A 16386-nucleotide genomic window follows, 5' to 3' on the forward strand; every position below is an offset into this window, starting at 1 on the left:
CACGGGGCCCAGAGCCTTCCTGCCTATGCAACAGACGCGCCCCAGTTTCCGGGTGACCTAGGGGCGGGACCGCCGAAGCCACGCACGCCACCGTCCCTATGATTGGTCCTGAAGGCAGTGAAGCGGCCTGGGCGTGGCTTGGAGCTCCCTCAGCCTCAAAGCCGCAGGCGCACACCTCTCACCACAAAGGCCTCCGAGGCAGCATCGGCATAGCGATAGCCACCGCCGAGGCATCCTGGGTACAGCACCATGCGCATGCGCATGCGCATGCGCCCCCTCGACCTTTGGGCTCTGGGAGGAAGGGGGAGCGAGTTGCCAGCCATTGCCCTCAGGGCTCCACTCACTGGGTCTGGGGAGGGGGGCCGTGCTTTCACCTCCCGCTTCGTCGTCGGTAGGAGCCACAGTTGGTGTCTCGGGCCGGGGCCGCATGTTGCGCGACTCGTGTTTCCGAAACACTGGGGATGCCCGGAGCCCCCATGCCGCCTTCGACCGGGAACGGGGCGGTCGAGAGACGAGGGCCCGTGGGGACACTGGGTCTCCGGCAGGGCCGGAGGTGCCGCAGGCCGAAGGCTCGCAGGCCACAAGCGAACAGCCTGTGCAGGAAGGCCAGGCCCGACCCGAGAGGCAGGTGGGCGGCCCCAGCGAGATATCGGTGCCGCTGGTGCATGACATAGTGGCGGTGGAGGCGCTGTGGGGCCTGGCGGAGGAGGAGGTTGAGGTGGCGGCCGCGGAAGAGGACGCGCCTGGGGAAGAGGGGCATGAGCAGAGGAAGAAGGGGGAGGAGGACGAGGAGCAGGAGCCGGGGAAGGAGAAGGTCCAAGTTCACGAGGAGGAGGACCTGAAGGGCGAGGGGGAGCAGCAGGACCAGAAGAGCAGAAGGAGGAGGAGGAGGAGGAGGAGGAAGAGGGGGAGAGGCAGCAGGAGTAAAAGATTAGAAGGAGGAGGAGCAGCAGAAGCACAAGCAGAAGGAGGAAGAGCGGAAGGAGGAGGAGTTGGCGGAAATGAAAGGGGAGGAGCAGGAGCAGCAGGGTATAGAAGCGGGCGCGGCGGCGGCCACGGCGCCGGCCGCGGCGGTGGCGGTGGAGGCATTGGCGGCGGCAGTGGCAGGGGAAGGGGACCAGGAGGAGGAGCAGGAGGAGGAAGGGAAGGCGTGCGAGCCATTAAAGGGAGAGCAGAATTGCAAACCGAGGAGGAAGAGGAGCAGGAGAAGGAAGCGCTGGAGGAGCAGCAGCAGGGCGAGGAGGAGGTGGAGGGCAAGGAGGACAAGGAGGAGCGGGTGGAGGAGGAACAGAAGCCGAGTGAGCAGGAAGGCCGATGGGTGGAAGAAGCCCAGGAGCTGCAGGTGAAGCAGGCTAAGAAGGAGCAGGTAGAGTCAGGCCTCCGTCCTTGCCCTTCCCCACTGGAGGCTCTGGAGGCTCTGGAGGCCCTTCAGATAGAGCTACAGCCGGTGAATAAACAAGCCAGCCGGGAGCACGCTCGACTCAAACTCAGGATGTGGCAGAGGCGGCAGCGACATCTGCAGCAGAGAGGTGCCCTTATCCAGGGCATCCGTGGTTTCTGGGCCAAGGCTGTATCCTTCCTGCTGCTGGTGGAGGGTCCACAGGGGGCTGGGCTTGCGCAAGAGGAAGGAAAGGGAGGTGCCATTTAGAGGAACCCAGGACAGGGACTGGAGCTAAGCCACGCTCCAGTGGCCGGGAACGTGCAAACGTGATCCCATCCGGTGGTCCTGGCTCTGCAATGAGTGTGGGAGGAGGGCAGTGCCGGGGTGGGGGAGGCATGTGTGCTTTACGTCGCACCTGGCACGGAAACAGCGCTGGGAGAGTGGGGAGTGGCGGTGGAGGTCCAGGCCAGGTCGGGGAAATGACCGAGGGCTTCTTCCCACACAAAGCCGCGTGGGGGCACGTTTCTGGGTCCCGCTAAGCATCTTGCTGCGGGGAAGGCGATGTGAATGCCCACTGGTCGGCGCGAGACCGGATGTGTGCTGTCTGGCTGTGTGGAAGTAAGCGTCCTCAGTGTCCTCACGAGCACACAAAGCTAGGCGTGGTTGCGGGCGTCTGGGCATGCACAGCCTCCTGTGCGTGTCTAGCAGAGCCCTGCGCGATCCTGAGACCCCGTGGGCCTGGACGCAGCCTGTGGGGAGGGCTTGAGACCCTGGGGGAGGACGCCAGTCCCGGGGGGAGGACGCCTGGATGCTGTCCACACTGGTTCTCTGGTTCGAGCTCTCTCACGCCCAGCACCTGAAGGCTCTTTGACCTGCGGCAGTTTGTGAACCACCCTCAGATGTCAGCCCTGATTAGTAAGCCCGATGAAAGCATGCTTCGCCACATGACCAATTTGAAGGTCGGCCTGGGAGTGGGAGGTGGTGTGGGTGGCTGGCTGTGTGGGGAGGGGAGGTGGTGGGGAGAAGTGATGTGTTCCTTCCTCAGGGGAGGGCGGGTCTCCTGGAACAAGATTTCACATTTCTGCCCCACTGTACCACGGCAGGTGGAGGAACACAAGTTTCCCAGGGAATGCCGGAAGATCCTGCTGTTTTTTGGCAAGAACTCCTACTTCCAGAATGAAGTCGTTACGAAGGAGTATGTCCTAGGCCTTGATGGTAAGTGTCCACTGACTGCATGGGCGGCAGTGGGTGCAGGGTTGAATGTGATTAGTTCTCTGGCGCCTTCTCACATACTCGTCTTCCTGCAGGGTATAGGGCGTCTCATTCCAGTCCCATCCAGTGGTACCCAAGGTACAGACAGGAGGCCTACAGACGCAGGCATGACAACAGCAGCCTCAACTTCTTCAACTGGTTCTCTGACCACAGCTTTGCCGGCTCTAGCAGGATTGCTGAGGTGGGGCCCTGTAACAAGGAAGGGAGGTGATTTTCATGGGTTCCCCCACTGCGTGGGATAGCTACCTGAGGCCTGGCCTGTCTCCCCTACCAGATAATCATAGAGGATCTTTGGCCCAACCCCCTGCCGTATTTCAAGATGAAGGAGGCCCCAGGAGAGAGAACTGAGAGGGAAAGAGGTGAGCAGCCAAGGGTGTGGGCACGGAAATGTGTGTCATGGGGTCCAGGGCACAATTCTCTTCTGCATGGAGGCACCGAGACTCACAGCGGCACAGGAGGTGACCCCAGGTCAAAAGGGCATCAGCCTGAGACAGGGAGTCTTAAGAAGTAACGTGTCAAAGAGGCTTTGCCCCTTTGGGGAGCCTGAAGGTGGGAAGGGGGCTAGACAAAAAGAATGAGCAAAGCGGGACAACCAAAGCTGGCTCATCACATAGCACGGTGACAACTGTCATTCCCGGACCATGAACCCCACCCTCAGGCCTCCTACCACCATCCCACATGTTGTCTGGCTTCTGGATCCCCTTGTCAGCTTTGGCACAGCTTATCACACCCTCCCATCCTACTTTCCGTTTGGAAACATTCAAGCAACCTTACTCAGGGCCAAGATAAGACTCTCACCTGTCCTGTGTGTGTGTGTGTGTGTGTGTGTGCGTGTGTGTGTGTGTGTGTGTCTGTCTGTCTGTCTGTCTGTGTGTACCCATATATCCCAGGGATATGCACGATCTTGAGAAGAGTATGAAGGAGCGTCGCACTTCATCGACCCCAGTGGAAACCCTTCCGATGCTCACCGATGGTCCACAAGATTCTCCTGGCCATGAAATAAGGACAAGGGTGGTGGTGACACGTGGCGCAGGGCAGGGGTCCAATACATTTGAAGAAATATAGAATGGGAGATAAACAGCATGAAGTGTTTGTGTGTGTCTTCCTCTCAGGTTCGCTCTGGGGCGTGTCCATGTATACATGCGGCTGTCCAGAGGTGTAAGTGTTCTGTGCCTGCACATTGGAGTTCCAAGGAAGGGCGGGACGTAGGACATTGTCCGTAGGGATGGGTCACACATTGGGATTGCATGTGAGGTCAGTAAGATTGAAGCAATGGGGACTTGAGTGAGGGAGGCCAGGGCACAAACCTGAGAGAAAGGCCAGTGCCCAGGTTCATAGCTTTCCTGTGAAAATGAGGAAATTCAAGGAAACGGAGAGGCCAGCACAGGCCAGGGATGTCCAATATTCAGGGATTGGGCATGTCCATGATGGTGCCCCCAGAATCCCGCATGGGGACACCCTCAGTCATGTTGACTGAACCGCCACACAGGGAGGAATTCCCAGGGTTGATTACCCTCTGGTTTTCAGACGTCTACCAATGCAGACTGTCTTGTGGACAAGGTCAGGATCTCAGGACCAGCCACACATATTTGAGGGATTGTGAGCAGGTTGTAAGATTGGCGTCCAGGGGAAGGAACCGAGGGACCAGAGGCAGAGTGGGTGGGTAAGACCGATGAAGTTCTGCTTCAGGCAGAGTTGACAGGGACAACATACACACTGCAGAGAAAACAGCCCACTACAGTCTCACGCAACTCCAAAATCACAGCGAACTTTTCTGGTTCCACTTCCTGAAGCTGAGCCTCCCAAACACCGCTTCACTTATTCTCACACACACACACACACACACACACACACACACACACACACACAAGACTCCTGAAGGAGTCCTAGTGCTGATGCCCTTGTGTGAACTTTGCTGTTTCTGAAAAGACCTCTGGTTACGAATGGGTGGCCCAGATTGCAAGCCAACAGAGGGGAGGGTCGCGGGGAGGTGGGGCTCTTCAAGGGCACGAACACGCCAACCTCTCCCGTGTGCCCTCTGCCCTCTCATCATCAGCCGTGATGAGTCGGGTGATGCTCTTCCTCTGTGTCCACAGGCTTAAGCCGTGTGTCCAACACGCCATGTGAGACTTGTGAGAAGACTCCCAAGTGCAAACACCAGCAGGCGCTCAGGGAGGTCGCCTCGTCCCAGGCAGCCTGTGTTCCTTTGCCTGAGTGCCAGGACAAAGGCTGCCTCAGCCACATAGGGAACGATGGACTTGTGAGGCCTTAGCATTCTGTGCAGAGGTCCCCGGCAGGCCTGGAGCTTAGAAAGGACTGGGACGAGCCTCACCTGCGAAGACGTGAGTGCTGGGATACTCCTTACACAGCAGATGGCTGCTTGCCAGAGATGTCTGTGCTAGGGATGGGGCAAAAGCTCCACCGTGCGAGCAGTGCAGTCGACAGAGTTCAGCCTTGTCCATCGCAGGCTCTTCTGTATCCCCATGTAACACGGCCCCCAGCACAGCGTGCCTGACACTGACCTCCCGACACTAATATTCCTGTCTCCCAAGCTGCCCAAGCTCCCCAGGATCCCCACTGCACAGCTCTGCAGTACAAGAGCCTTCTCTGCAGTGGGTCTATTCCAGAGAAGGCGTGGGCAGTCCCAATGCATGGAGGCCTCTTGCCCCTATCATATGCAGACAACACGGTCAGCGGGGTGTCAGCACGCTGTGGAGTTGAGGATCTGTGCGACCAAGCCTTACCTCTTCCAGGGCAGAGGCTGTCGCACTCTCTAGAAGGGAAGGCAGGCCTTTCTCTCGCTGCTGTCTGCACACTGGCTGGAGAGGCACGTCTTCTCAGCTGCTTGATGGGTAAATGTCAGGGTACCCTGGAAAAGCTCCCAGTGCTGACCCGAGTCTTTGGGTGTGAACATCCAAAGAAAGTATGGCCAGTATTGTGCAGTGGGAATACGGCCTCAGTGGTCATGAGGCTGGGCCCTTTGGGGCATCTTCCTGCACAAGCAGGCCGTTACTTGATAGGTCTTGCCGAGCAGGAACACTTTACGGGACAGGTGAACACAGGGTCCCCCACATGTTAATATCTCCAGCCAATACCTCCTTAGGGGCCAGGGTGACGTTTCCGCCCGGCCTGTCCCAAAGACAAGGTACGGACAAGGTGTGGGTGTGGAATGCACTCACGGCACCCAGAGCCAAACCCTCGAGTGTGGACACTTGAGGTCCGTGGGCAGAGGCCTCGGTGCTCTGTGTCTGAGGGATTACAGCCCTCATGCTGCACACCCGGCATCCCCGGGTGTCCTCCCGTATCCGCAGCTCTCCCCGGGGAGCCCTAGGGTCCAGGAGCTGCTAAAGCCCCTGCACAACTGTATCTGCTGCCCAGCGGCCTCTTCCACCCCAACATCAGCGTGTGTGGGCTCCAGAGTGCTGTCCCTCGAGAGAGGACACCCTCAGCAATTCAGGAGCCTTCTGACTTCCATGTCTCTGAACCACACGTGTCTCATTGGCCTGTCGGGATCGTCACGTTGTTCTCTGTTCACAGGAAATGTCTCGCATTGCCTGTGCTCCTCTGTCTCCCTGAGTGAGCCCTGGCGTGTTTGTGTCTTTTCCTGGCTTTGCCTGTGCCGACACCTCTCTGGTGATGCCTCCTTGCCTGGCCTAAGTGGGCACAGCTGTACCCGTGTAACCGCCTTCGTCTCTGCACACCTGTGTGTTGGGTCAGCTGTGGCTCTGGTGGCCTGTCTTGTCTTTGGTGTATGCTTCTGCGCTTGAGTGTGCTTCCCTCTGCATTCAACCCCTTTCTTCCACTGACAGATCCAGTTGCTGTCCTGCTGTCAGGTGGAGGGGCTTCTGCGTGTTCTGTTCTATGTTCCAGGAGCCAGAAATCCTTCCGTGCCTGTAGGACCTTCGTCAGAGGATTGGCCATGCACTCACTGCCAGCCAGTTAATGTCCCCAAATGCAGCTGGCTTGCTGTGAGCATTCCGTCACACCTCTATTTTCTGTCCTTCTGTTTTCAAACCCTTTGCGCCCGAGGGGCTCAAACGTCACTGGCCTGCACATTGCAGATGCAGGCGTAAATTGTGAAAAGCGGACCGGCAACGTTTTCCCACTTACTCTTTTGCCACGTGGCATGTTCCTGGCTGGGAGAGACTTCCCCCTGCCAGTGTGTGTCTCGTTTCCCTGTGCCTCCTGTGTGTTCTGGTCCCTAATTTGTCCATTACGTCCTACCTGGGAGTCTGATCCATGTTTGCAGGAACGAGGCTGACACCTTTGACTGCTGGGTTCTGAGCTCAGCTTAGTCCACCAGGACTAGTGCGTGCCTGAGGGACACAACGGGCAGTGACGGATGTGCCCGTATCCTTCACGTGCAAGCGCTCCGTCCAGCCACCTTCACCGGGACATTTCTCAGCGACCCCTCTTTGTGTGTGGTGAGAGCACTTGCCTCTGAGAAATCTGACGAGGCGGTGAAGCATTGCTTACGGCTGCCCTGTGCAAGTTAGATCTCCAGAACTCATGCACATGGCATGACTGCATCTTCACACCCGAGCCCCGACACCTCCTCATCGCACCCTCCCCTGATTAGCACCACTCTACTCTCTGGTGGACTGCATGCCTTTAACTCCTTTAGTCTCCTCAGGAATCCATCAGGCAGGGCTCACCACCACTGTGCTTCTGTCAGGGGCTGGCTTCTTTCAGTGAGCCCAGTGCTTTCTGCACTGATGCTCAATGCACCCGCAGAAGGGTGAGCCACACTAAGCCCGGCGGCAAACCCTTTGGCCCTACGTTTCCCACACGTGTGCCTGGTGGCAGAGGTGCACAAGGAGCCCGCCTGCATGCGTCTCCCAGGTCCTCCACAGGGTACAAAGTACCGCCTCAGGAGGCTGATCCGCATCACATGGGCATAGCTCTGCTTGCACGTGTTAGCCTTTCGTATCATACAGGCAGCCCAGACTTAGAAATCCTGCTACCTGCTTACAACTATCCAGCCCTCGTGCTTCTGCAGACGCTCTGTGTCTGTACAGACATTTGAGTCACGGTCTCGTGACCTTCCAATACAGCTTGATGGTCTGTCCTTAGCTTACAGCCTGGGATGCGGTTCTCACTCATTGTCCTCCCCTCGGGTGCGAGTTTCCTCCATCACTGTGGTGGAAGGTAACCTTTATCACCATACGTTGGCTTGAAATTACTGGGCGGATCACCTGTCTGCGTCCGGGGATCCGAAGGAGACCTTGGCTCTTTTGCACACGGTCCACACTTTCTCTGTAATGAGTCGCTTTGGATGAGAAGCTTGCCAGAGGCGAGGGGGCCTCAGAGTTGAGCACATTTCCTGGGCATCTGTGAGAACTTCGTTGGTTCCACTCGGAAAGCATTGACATTCATGGATGTGCAGCCTCTGCTTTTGCTTGAATTTGCCGAGCTTTGGGACGTGATTTCTTCCCGCATGTGCTGTGCCTAAATCTCTGCTGTGTCTTTCCGGCAGTCCCGTTTGCTGTCTCCTGCTGGTAAGTACAGGACTTCCAGCAGCCCTGTGGGGAACGGGTCCTTGTTTTCTTCCCTGCGGTGCCCTCTTCCTCACCCCGAATGACCTCACTGCAGCTTCCTCCTAGTTCAGCGATCGTTTCAGACTGCCCTTAAGGTCCAGGTGGGAGCGGTGCCTTTTGTGCTGAGGGCTGACCACTGTAGAGCATTCGTCTCTGTGCAAATTGCACAGGTGAATTTCACCAGGTGAAAGAGAGTGCACACTGCAGTTGCCCTGTCTTCAGAGTCAGCCCACCTGTCTCCGCCTCGGCTGCCCCTGCTCTCCTTCCTCCTACCCTCTCCTTGCCTCCCCCTCCCTTGTCTTCTTCCTGTCCCTCCCTCCCACTTTCCTTCCAGCTCTCTTTGTCTTCGTCTCCCTCCTCTCCATCACTAATGCCTCCCCCTGTCTCCGCCTGTCTTCCTTGTAATAGGTGCCCCTCTGTCTCTTCTTGTCTTGCTCCTCCTCCCTGTCTCTCCCGCCAATCTCCCCGGACTCTCCCTCTCCAGGCTGGTCTTCCCCTCCACTCGTCCTTCCTTCATCTGCTCTGCTAGCACGTGTCTCTCTCTCTCCCTCTATAGCTCTGTCTCTCTGTGTGTCTCTTTTTCACTGTCTCTCTCAGTGGACCTTCTGTGTCTGGGTGCATGCTTCTTCAGAATTCTTGTTGGTGCCTGGGAAATGGGAAGGGAACTCGTCTGCTTTCGTGTGTACTAGTGAAAGCAGGCACGGGGCTTTCTCAGAGACAGACACAGACAAGTCTGCAATTCTCGGTGAAGGGCCCCTACGTGCCCTGCGTGGTTGGAGTCGTCCTCCTTTTAGTGGAAGGTTAGATTTCAGGACCGGAGCAAGCTGCTAAATCCTACTACCCCATCTCCCTGGCGCTCTGTACGGAGATCAGTAGGGCACCAGTGGCAGATGGTGCTCTGGGGGTTGTTCTTTGCTCTGCATTGCAGTGCAGTGAGGTCTACTGAGCTGTGTTCTTGCAAGGACATGGCGGTGGGGTGGGTCTAGGGTGGGTGTCACTGGTTCTGGGTGGGCACCCACCTTACCGCCGCCCTCAGCCTGACGGCCAACGAGGAGATACCGTGGGGACGGCCATGTGGCCCCGGTAGGCGTGACACTAAGGACTTCTCCAGGCTTTGCCCCAGCTTCATGAAGAAGGGGCAAGGCACGGAGCAGGGAGTGGCTCACGGCGTGGACGATCCTGTGCTGAATGCTCTGGTGCCCGTAGTGAGGCCTCTGGGGAAAGGGTGTACAAGCGACCACAGACTGCGCGATACCGGGGACCTCGCAAGTGAAGGCTGGAAGGTGACAGCGCTGAAGAGGACATGCGGCAAACGGGGGCCACGCTGGCACCTTGGCACTCGCTCCAGAGCCTGGACCGGCCATTGGCGCGCGCTTGCTGGCGGCCAGCACCCTGTCTTGCTGTCTTGCAACTGATTGCTCCCCGAACCTGGCCAGCTGGCCTGACCTGCCCTGGAACCACTTCGCCCCCAGGCCGCATGCGCACACTCTTCACTGCCTCTGTCTCGGCCCCTCCTCCACAGCAGCCACAGCCAATGCGGAGTCCTCAAATCCCAGAGCCTGTGCGCCTGCGCTCAACTTTGGCGGGCTGCGGCGGGAGGCTTCAGGGAGCTAATGGTCTTGCGGCCAAGGCTCCCCCCACCTGCTGCCGTTTCCTGTCCTTGTCCTGAGGCTGCCCTAGCTACACTGGGGCCGGGGCCGAGCGTCATGGCCAGCGTGTCGCGGTCCGGACAAAGCGGAGATTCCCGCCGACCCTGGGCCCTGATCGTCCCGGATGCGAAAGGTGGAGAGTCCCGGCCCCGCGGGAATGCAGGGGCGCTGGAGGGCGTGGGCTGGCCGCAGTCCCCAGGTTCAGGGGCGGCAAGCGCCCATCCTGTGCAGGAAACCCAGGCCGGGTGTGAGATACAGGTGGCAAGCCCAGCGGAGGAATTGGTGCTGATATTGGATGACGGAATGGTGGCGGCTGAGGTGGTGATCGGGGAGGAGGAAGAGGACGGCGAGGCGACCAAGGATGAGGTGGCTGGAGAGGAGAATTCTGAGGAAGCCAAGCCAGAAGCAGAGGACATGCACGAGGAGGAGGAGGAGGTGGAAGTTGAGAGACAGCAGCAGGAGGAGTTTCAGGAGCAAGAGGAGAAGCGCGAGGCAGATGCAGAGGCGGAGGAGGGGCCCCAGCTCTCACAGCCGCTGCAGCAGCAAGAGCCAGCGCTGCGTCCTGCCTCAGCCCAGGACCCGCTGGCAGCACTGGAGCGTCTTCAGCTGGAGATCAGCGCTGGGAATGCCCAGGATTCCAGGGCCTTATGGCGGCTGAAGCGCAGGATTCTTCGGAGGCAGATTTCTTACCTGGATCACAGAAGGGCCATCATCAAGCACATCCCTGGCTTCTGGGCCCAGGCGGTATCCTTCCTTGTGCTGGTGGGTGATGGCGGGGGCTGTTGTGCAGGAGGGCTGGGCACTGAGAGCAGGGTGCCTCAGGGCGATGGCCCCCAGAGAGGAGAGCTGGGGAATGGTCCCTGGCCCTGGGTTGGTGTGGTCTGGGATCCAGTGTAAGGCCTTGGACAGGGGCGGTTGTTGGGGATGGGGGGACTTGGTGACTGGGTCTGTTTCCTCTAGGTCTCCGCCAACGTTGGCCTGCAGGCTGGTCTCAAATATTACTTGCAGACACGAGCCATGTGTCCCCATGCTACCAGAGCTAGGGTAGCACAAAGCAGCCTTCACTCAGAGCAGATAAGGCAAGGAAACATTTCGCTGCAAAATGGGAGAGTTACGCAGGCCGCACACCCACCTTCACATTCACAGGCTGTGCACGTTTCCTAGCAGTTCCTTCAAAAGAGAGCATTTCAGACACACACTCATGACCTTTAGTGGAACCACGCCACGCCCCTTTGCCAGACAGTAGGACGACTGAGACCCACTCCGAATGGGGTACAAGCTGCCTCCCCAGACCCTGACACATGACACACACACACACACACACACACACACACACACACACAGAGGATTCTCTCCTGGTATCTCCACCCCTGCTTCCCTCTCTGTCCTCAGGCTCCGGCTCGGTCCCACCCATGTCTTTCTCTCCGGACTGGCTGTGTCACTGTGTCTAATCCTTTTCCCTCCTCGGCCCTCCTCGTCCGTGCTTCTCGATCTCTTTCTCCCTCCCACACCCTCTGCTTGCAGCGTAAGTGTGCAGTCGGGTTCCTGTAAGCCATGTTATTCCATCTGGACTCAGGAGGCTGGTGACAACATAGGTCTTCACGGGAATATGCCAAGAAACCCAGCCATGAGGAGGGGTCAGAGCACATGCCGACATCACAAGCTATGATGGGCTGCTGGCAGCCCACACAGGTCAGATATAGGAAGGAACTGTGAGGCGTGCAGGCAGTGGAGTCTCTCCCTGCTGTGTGCAGACAGCGTGGCAGGTACAGGAAGCCAACGGACTGCCCAGTGTCGATGGGGTCTGATGCATCTGCAGAGGCTGAGGAGTGTGGGGACTAGTGTTTCCTGGTCTTTCTGCACATGCCGTGATCTAGTCCCTTGCTCTTAGCCTGGGAGGGTTGGAGGGGGGCTGTGTCTGTTTCCACAGCATCTGAAGGCACAGCTCCTTGACACAGCACAGATTCTGAATCACCCCCAGTTGTCGGCCATGATCGGTGCCCAGGACAAAGACGTGCTCAGCTACGTGGTCGACTTGGAGGTGAGACCGGGGAGGCTGTGGCTGGGGGCCGTCCCGTCGGGTGTGGGATTTGGGCAGGAGAAGGTGAGGCAAAGGTGCTCACCCTCACAGCCAGGCAAGTAGCTCAGGACCCCGAGGGAGGACACTTGCCCCCTCCTGTCCCATTGCTCACGGCAGGTGGAAGAAGTGGGCCATCCCAAGTACCGCTGCAGAGTGATGTTTTTCTTTGGGGCCAACCCGTACTTCCGGAACCCAGAGATCATTAAGGAGTATCAGCTGAGCTTTGCTGGTAGGGTGTGGGTCCCATGATGGTGCGGGGCAGGGGGATGAGGAGCATGAATCAGGGGCAGGAGGGAGGGGGAGGGGGAGGGGCAGGTGGGTGGGGAGGAGGCCATCAGCTTGCTCCTCAAATCCTCTCTTCCTGCAGGCTACAGGACATCGCGTTCCACTCCAGTCCAGTGGTTCTGGGATTATGAACGTGGAGCTCCCAGTCGCAGGCATGACCCCACCAGCCTTAACTTGTTCAACTGGCTGTGTGAGCACAGCTGCCCAGGGGCCAACAGGATTGCCGAGGTGGGGCCCCTGAGGCCTTCGTCAGCAGTGGGGATGTGGGTGGCCCCCGGCCAGAGAGGAGAGTGGGCTATGCCCAATGTGGCGCCGGCCTGTGTCCTCTTCCAGATCATCATCGAGGACCTGTGGCCCAATCCCCTGCAGTACTACCTGAGGGAGGAAGGGACCAGAAGACAGTGATCTGACGTGCTCACGTGTCGGTGAGGACCCCAGTATGCGGTGTGTTGACCTGCGTGTTGTATGGGCAAGGGAACGTGGGCCACACATTGGCTTGGAAATGGAAGGTCCGCCGACACAGGGACACAGGTAGCATGGGGAGAGGGTGGGAGGATGACAGGGGACCTGCAGAGACTCAGCTGCAAACACACAGAGGGTCGAAGCCTGCAAACCAAATGCAGTTGTGCTGTGGGCTGGGGCTTTGGAGAGCAACTGGGGAGGAGCAGTGCTTCACCACAAATGCTCCCCGTGGATGTCCGCCCTGTCCCGGGCTTCCCCCTGCTCCTTCAGTCTGGATTTGCCTGCCAGTCTTTGGGTCAGGAGCTGCCGTGTCCCCAGGCGCCACTGTGGTGAGAATCTCGCACTTCCTTCCATGTGCCCCACCACGCCATGTCCTCCCGCAACCCGACAGCCATTCTTAGAACTGGTCCAAGGCCATTGGGGGCTGGAAATGAATCCCTGGGTGAGAAAGCAAGGGGGATCGCAAAAGGGCGAGGCACAAGAGTGACACCATCTGGGATGTATCTGCAAATATCCCGTATCATTCTTGGTGTCTGTTGCGTGGGGGTGCGTGTGTGCGCGTGTACGCAAATGTGTCTGCGTGTGCCCACATGCGTCAGGGGCTCTGCATCTGTGTGGGCGTGAATGGCGCAGAGCTTCTATCTTTGCCCATGCAGAAACAATGGAGGACGCCACCAGTGCTGGAAGAGATGGGTGGATGAGTCTCCTGTCTTCTACGTGCCCCGGAGAGAATTGAGGAAGAGATAACGTGTGGCAGCCTTGAAGAGTTTCCACGATGTTTATGTGGACACATACAGGAAGCTAAAAACCCTTCTGTTTTTGTGTATGTGTTTGTGTGTGTTTATGGGGGACGCAAGGAGGCTCGACGAGAACGGGACCTGAGTGTGACTGTCCTAGCCGCTGCCCGGGTGATTCTGTGTGTGCAGGAGAGGTGCAGTACTGGGGTGGGGCCGGTGTTGCCATGTGCACAGAGGCCTGCCTTCTTGGGCAGGAAGAGCCTGGAAGGAGGAGGAGGAAGAGACAGACCTGTTATTTGGAGATTTATTGTATAGGCCAGAGCCGAAAGGCAGGGAAGGGGATTGCACAGTGGGACCAAATTGGTCCATTGGGTCGTGGTACAGTGTGGCCAGGACTCGGGGGGGTTTCATCCAGGACCCTTGCTCCCAGAGGGGTGTTGTGTCCTTGGTGAGATAGAATCCAGTCAGCAAAGCCTCCAGTCAGGATCAGAGCTAAGACCACATGTCCCCGGACAACTCAGGAGCAGGCAGCCTTCTCATAGTCGATGGCAGTATACCTTGCTGCTGCCTCCCACACCCGGGGCTCCTTTGACCCCGAGCCCTGTCCTCAGACAGTGGCTCAGGATGGGAGATGTGTGAGGGGGAGGGGCAGGTGTGGGTTGTGGGCAGCAGCGAGGCTTATGAGTGGGAATGCATGGAGAGAGTACGCACGAGGGCAGAGATCCAGCGTGAGTTCGTGCGAGTGTGTGTGGGCGTCTGTGGCAAACTGGGCCTGAGATCCGTGGTGGTGCCGGCAGTGTGAGCGTGCATATGTTCGTGCGATTGCGTAGCCGTGTGTCTCTGTGTGTGCAGGAGTGGGTGGTTAGGCCACTGGAGAGACAAGGAGAGACACAGCGGTCTGTGTGAATGAGGTGCTTATGTGGGACGGTCAGGTGCCAGAATACAAGAGTGCAGTCCCTTCCCTCCTGAGTCCTGATGGTAATCGCTGGGATGGGTGCAATCGTTGCTGTGCCAGGGGGCTCAAGTCAGGATGCAAAAGGGAGATTGGTGCAAGGTCAAGAGGGGGGCCGAGGGGAGGACAGCCTGTGTCCAGTGGCCAGTGGACCACTTGTGAGTAAGTGTGCTTGTGTGTGTGTTAGTGTGTGTCTATGTGGGAGTGAGTGTGTGTGTGTGTGTGTGTGTGTGTGTGTGTGTGTGTGTGTGTGTGAGTGGCTCTGGTGGGCCGACAGTAGCAAATACGTAGGGGCTACATGGTGTGCCCAGGCTTTGTGCACAGGGTAGCTAGGGAACCCAACCTGTCAGGCTACGTGGTGTGCAGAGGGCGTAGGTATTTCCCTGGAGGGAGCCGTCTAGCAAAAATCTCTGCTCTTGGCAGACGAGCCATGTTTTGTCGCCAGTCAGCTCTTCCTTGGGGCTCTCCTCTCTGCTTCCTGTGCACCAGGCCCAGGGAAAGGGAGGAGCTGGGACCCTAGACCTCAGGTGACTTGAGTCCCCCAGGGGTGCCATAGCAGGGTGGTGTGCGTGATCCATGTGTGGATGGGCAGGTGAGCAGCCTGCCAGCTGCTCTCTGAGGGGACAGTTCCTTGCCAGCAACACCTCTCCCCGCAGCACAAGATCACCACTGTCGCTGCAGCTGGGCTGGGGACATGTCAAGGTGTGTCCCAGAACTGTGTTCCCCTTGCATGTAAGTGGTGCCAGAATGCGCCTCTCAGTCCCTGTGCGGGTGACCCTGATTAGCCTCAGGCTTTGTCGACTCCTGGCCTCATGTAAATGGGGAACTGGGTTCCTTTCTCAGTGTCTCAGCGGTTGCATGTCGACAGAGGATGCTGTGGACATTGTGGTCAGGATTCTGACCGGGCTCCCCCCGCCCTGCCCCAAACCACAGTGGGCAGCACATGGCCCACTGTGTGTGCGCTTTGGGGAGGCTAAAGCCGTACAGCCCCTCCAGTATTCTTCTCAGGTGGTGGACGGTCAAAGGGGCCTAGGGAGGAACACTGGTCCCAGTCTGCTGCCGGCTGTGCCCACAGGTGTGTGTGCCCAGCTCCTTGACGCTGAAGCTGCAAGGCTTCCGCACTGCCCCCAAAGCCCCATCCCTAGAATTTGCGTGTGGGCCAGATGGAAGTGAAGTCCCAGTGACCCTGCGGGATCACAGCGGGTGGTCTCGTCTGTGCCTGGCCACCCACCTACCTGCCTTCCCCGCAGCCCGTGGCCCCCATACAGGGCTTTCGGTAAACACACGGCCACCGTCCAGCATGAGAGGAAAGGCTTGACGGTGTCCCAGTACCGCTGGTCATGTGTTGGCTGCTGCCAGCTGACAGCATGGAGACCCCATGGCCCAGTGGAGGATGTCCGACCTGTCCTACAAGGAACTGGGGACGACTGTACGGATGCATCAGGTCCCATGCAGTAACCTAGGCCTGACCTTATCCGCCTAGGGGGTGATCGAAGCGCCTTGGGGTCCCAGGCCTGGCATACGTGTCGGTGAGCTTCCTCCTGGATGGCGCTGCCGACACAAGGCTGGCTGGTCAGGGGTCGCGTGGGAGGCCCGTTGGGTCCCGGCCTCTAGGTCCGATACTGCTGTAGGTGTTGTTGAAAAGACAGAGCACGATATGACCATCCCTTGGGTGTCGCTGCACCGGGGATCCCGTCGCTGCTCCCAGGTTCCCACTACCGAGTCTCCCCGGGAGGCCTGGGAGGTTGCCAGGCTCCTTTTGCAGGGACACAAAGGCCTGTGAGAGCCCATCCGCAGGGTCCGGTGCTCATTGCGGATGACTTGGGGGCAGTGCGAGATCTATTGCTCCCGTCCTTAGAGGAGATTGTGGTAGTCTTAAGGGACAAAGATGTGCCTGGAGAATAGAAGGATGTCCAGAGGAAGCATTGGAGGAGGAAGAGGACGAGGAGGAGTAGGAGGATGAGGAGGAGTTGGAGGAAGAGGATTGGGAGGAGTTAGAGCTGGAAGAGAAGGGTGAATGATTGGGTGCAG

The 16386-nt window shown here is 58.5% G+C and overlaps 2 protein-coding genes across 2 annotated transcripts; both read left to right on the top strand.

The window, feature by feature from the left end:
* Positions 1-427: 427 nt before the first annotated feature.
* On the top strand, positions 428-2978 carry LOC128774545 (testis-specific Y-encoded protein 3-like; the record flags this gene model as incomplete). The annotated part of the gene is made up of 6 exons (XM_053893611.1): positions 428-610; positions 1412-1570; positions 2263-2340; positions 2485-2596; positions 2689-2834; positions 2928-2978. Coding segments are annotated over exons 1-6 (729 nt in total), but the record flags the coding sequence as incomplete, so codon positions are not given.
* Positions 2979-9896: 6918 nt separating this feature from the next.
* On the top strand, positions 9897-12609 carry LOC128774523 (testis-specific Y-encoded protein 1-like). The gene is made up of 5 exons (XM_053893589.1): positions 9897-10583; positions 11803-11880; positions 12037-12148; positions 12287-12432; positions 12538-12609. The coding sequence occupies exons 1-5, from the start codon at positions 9897-9899 to the stop codon at positions 12607-12609; spliced, it is 1095 nt and encodes a 364-aa protein (XP_053749564.1).
* The last annotated feature ends 3777 nt before the right edge of the window (positions 12610-16386 follow it).

This window comes from Panthera pardus, unplaced genomic scaffold, assembly GCF_024362965.1.
Source record: "Panthera pardus isolate Hobbes unplaced genomic scaffold, ASM2436296v1 HiC_scaffold_333, whole genome shotgun sequence".
NCBI classification, from domain to species: Eukaryota; Metazoa; Chordata; class Mammalia; order Carnivora; family Felidae; genus Panthera; species Panthera pardus.

Coding starts and splice junctions, on each gene's coding strand:
- LOC128774523 (XM_053893589.1), top strand. CDS start 9,897: ATGGCCAGCGTGTCGCGGTCCGGACAAAGCGGAGATTCCCGCCGACCC. Junction 12,149..12,286: donor GTATCAGCTGAGCTTTGCTG/GTAGGGTGTGGG, acceptor CTCTTCCTGCAG/GCTACAGGACATCGCGTTCC. Junction 12,433..12,537: donor GGGCCAACAGGATTGCCGAG/GTGGGGCCCCTG, acceptor GTCCTCTTCCAG/ATCATCATCGAGGACCTGTG.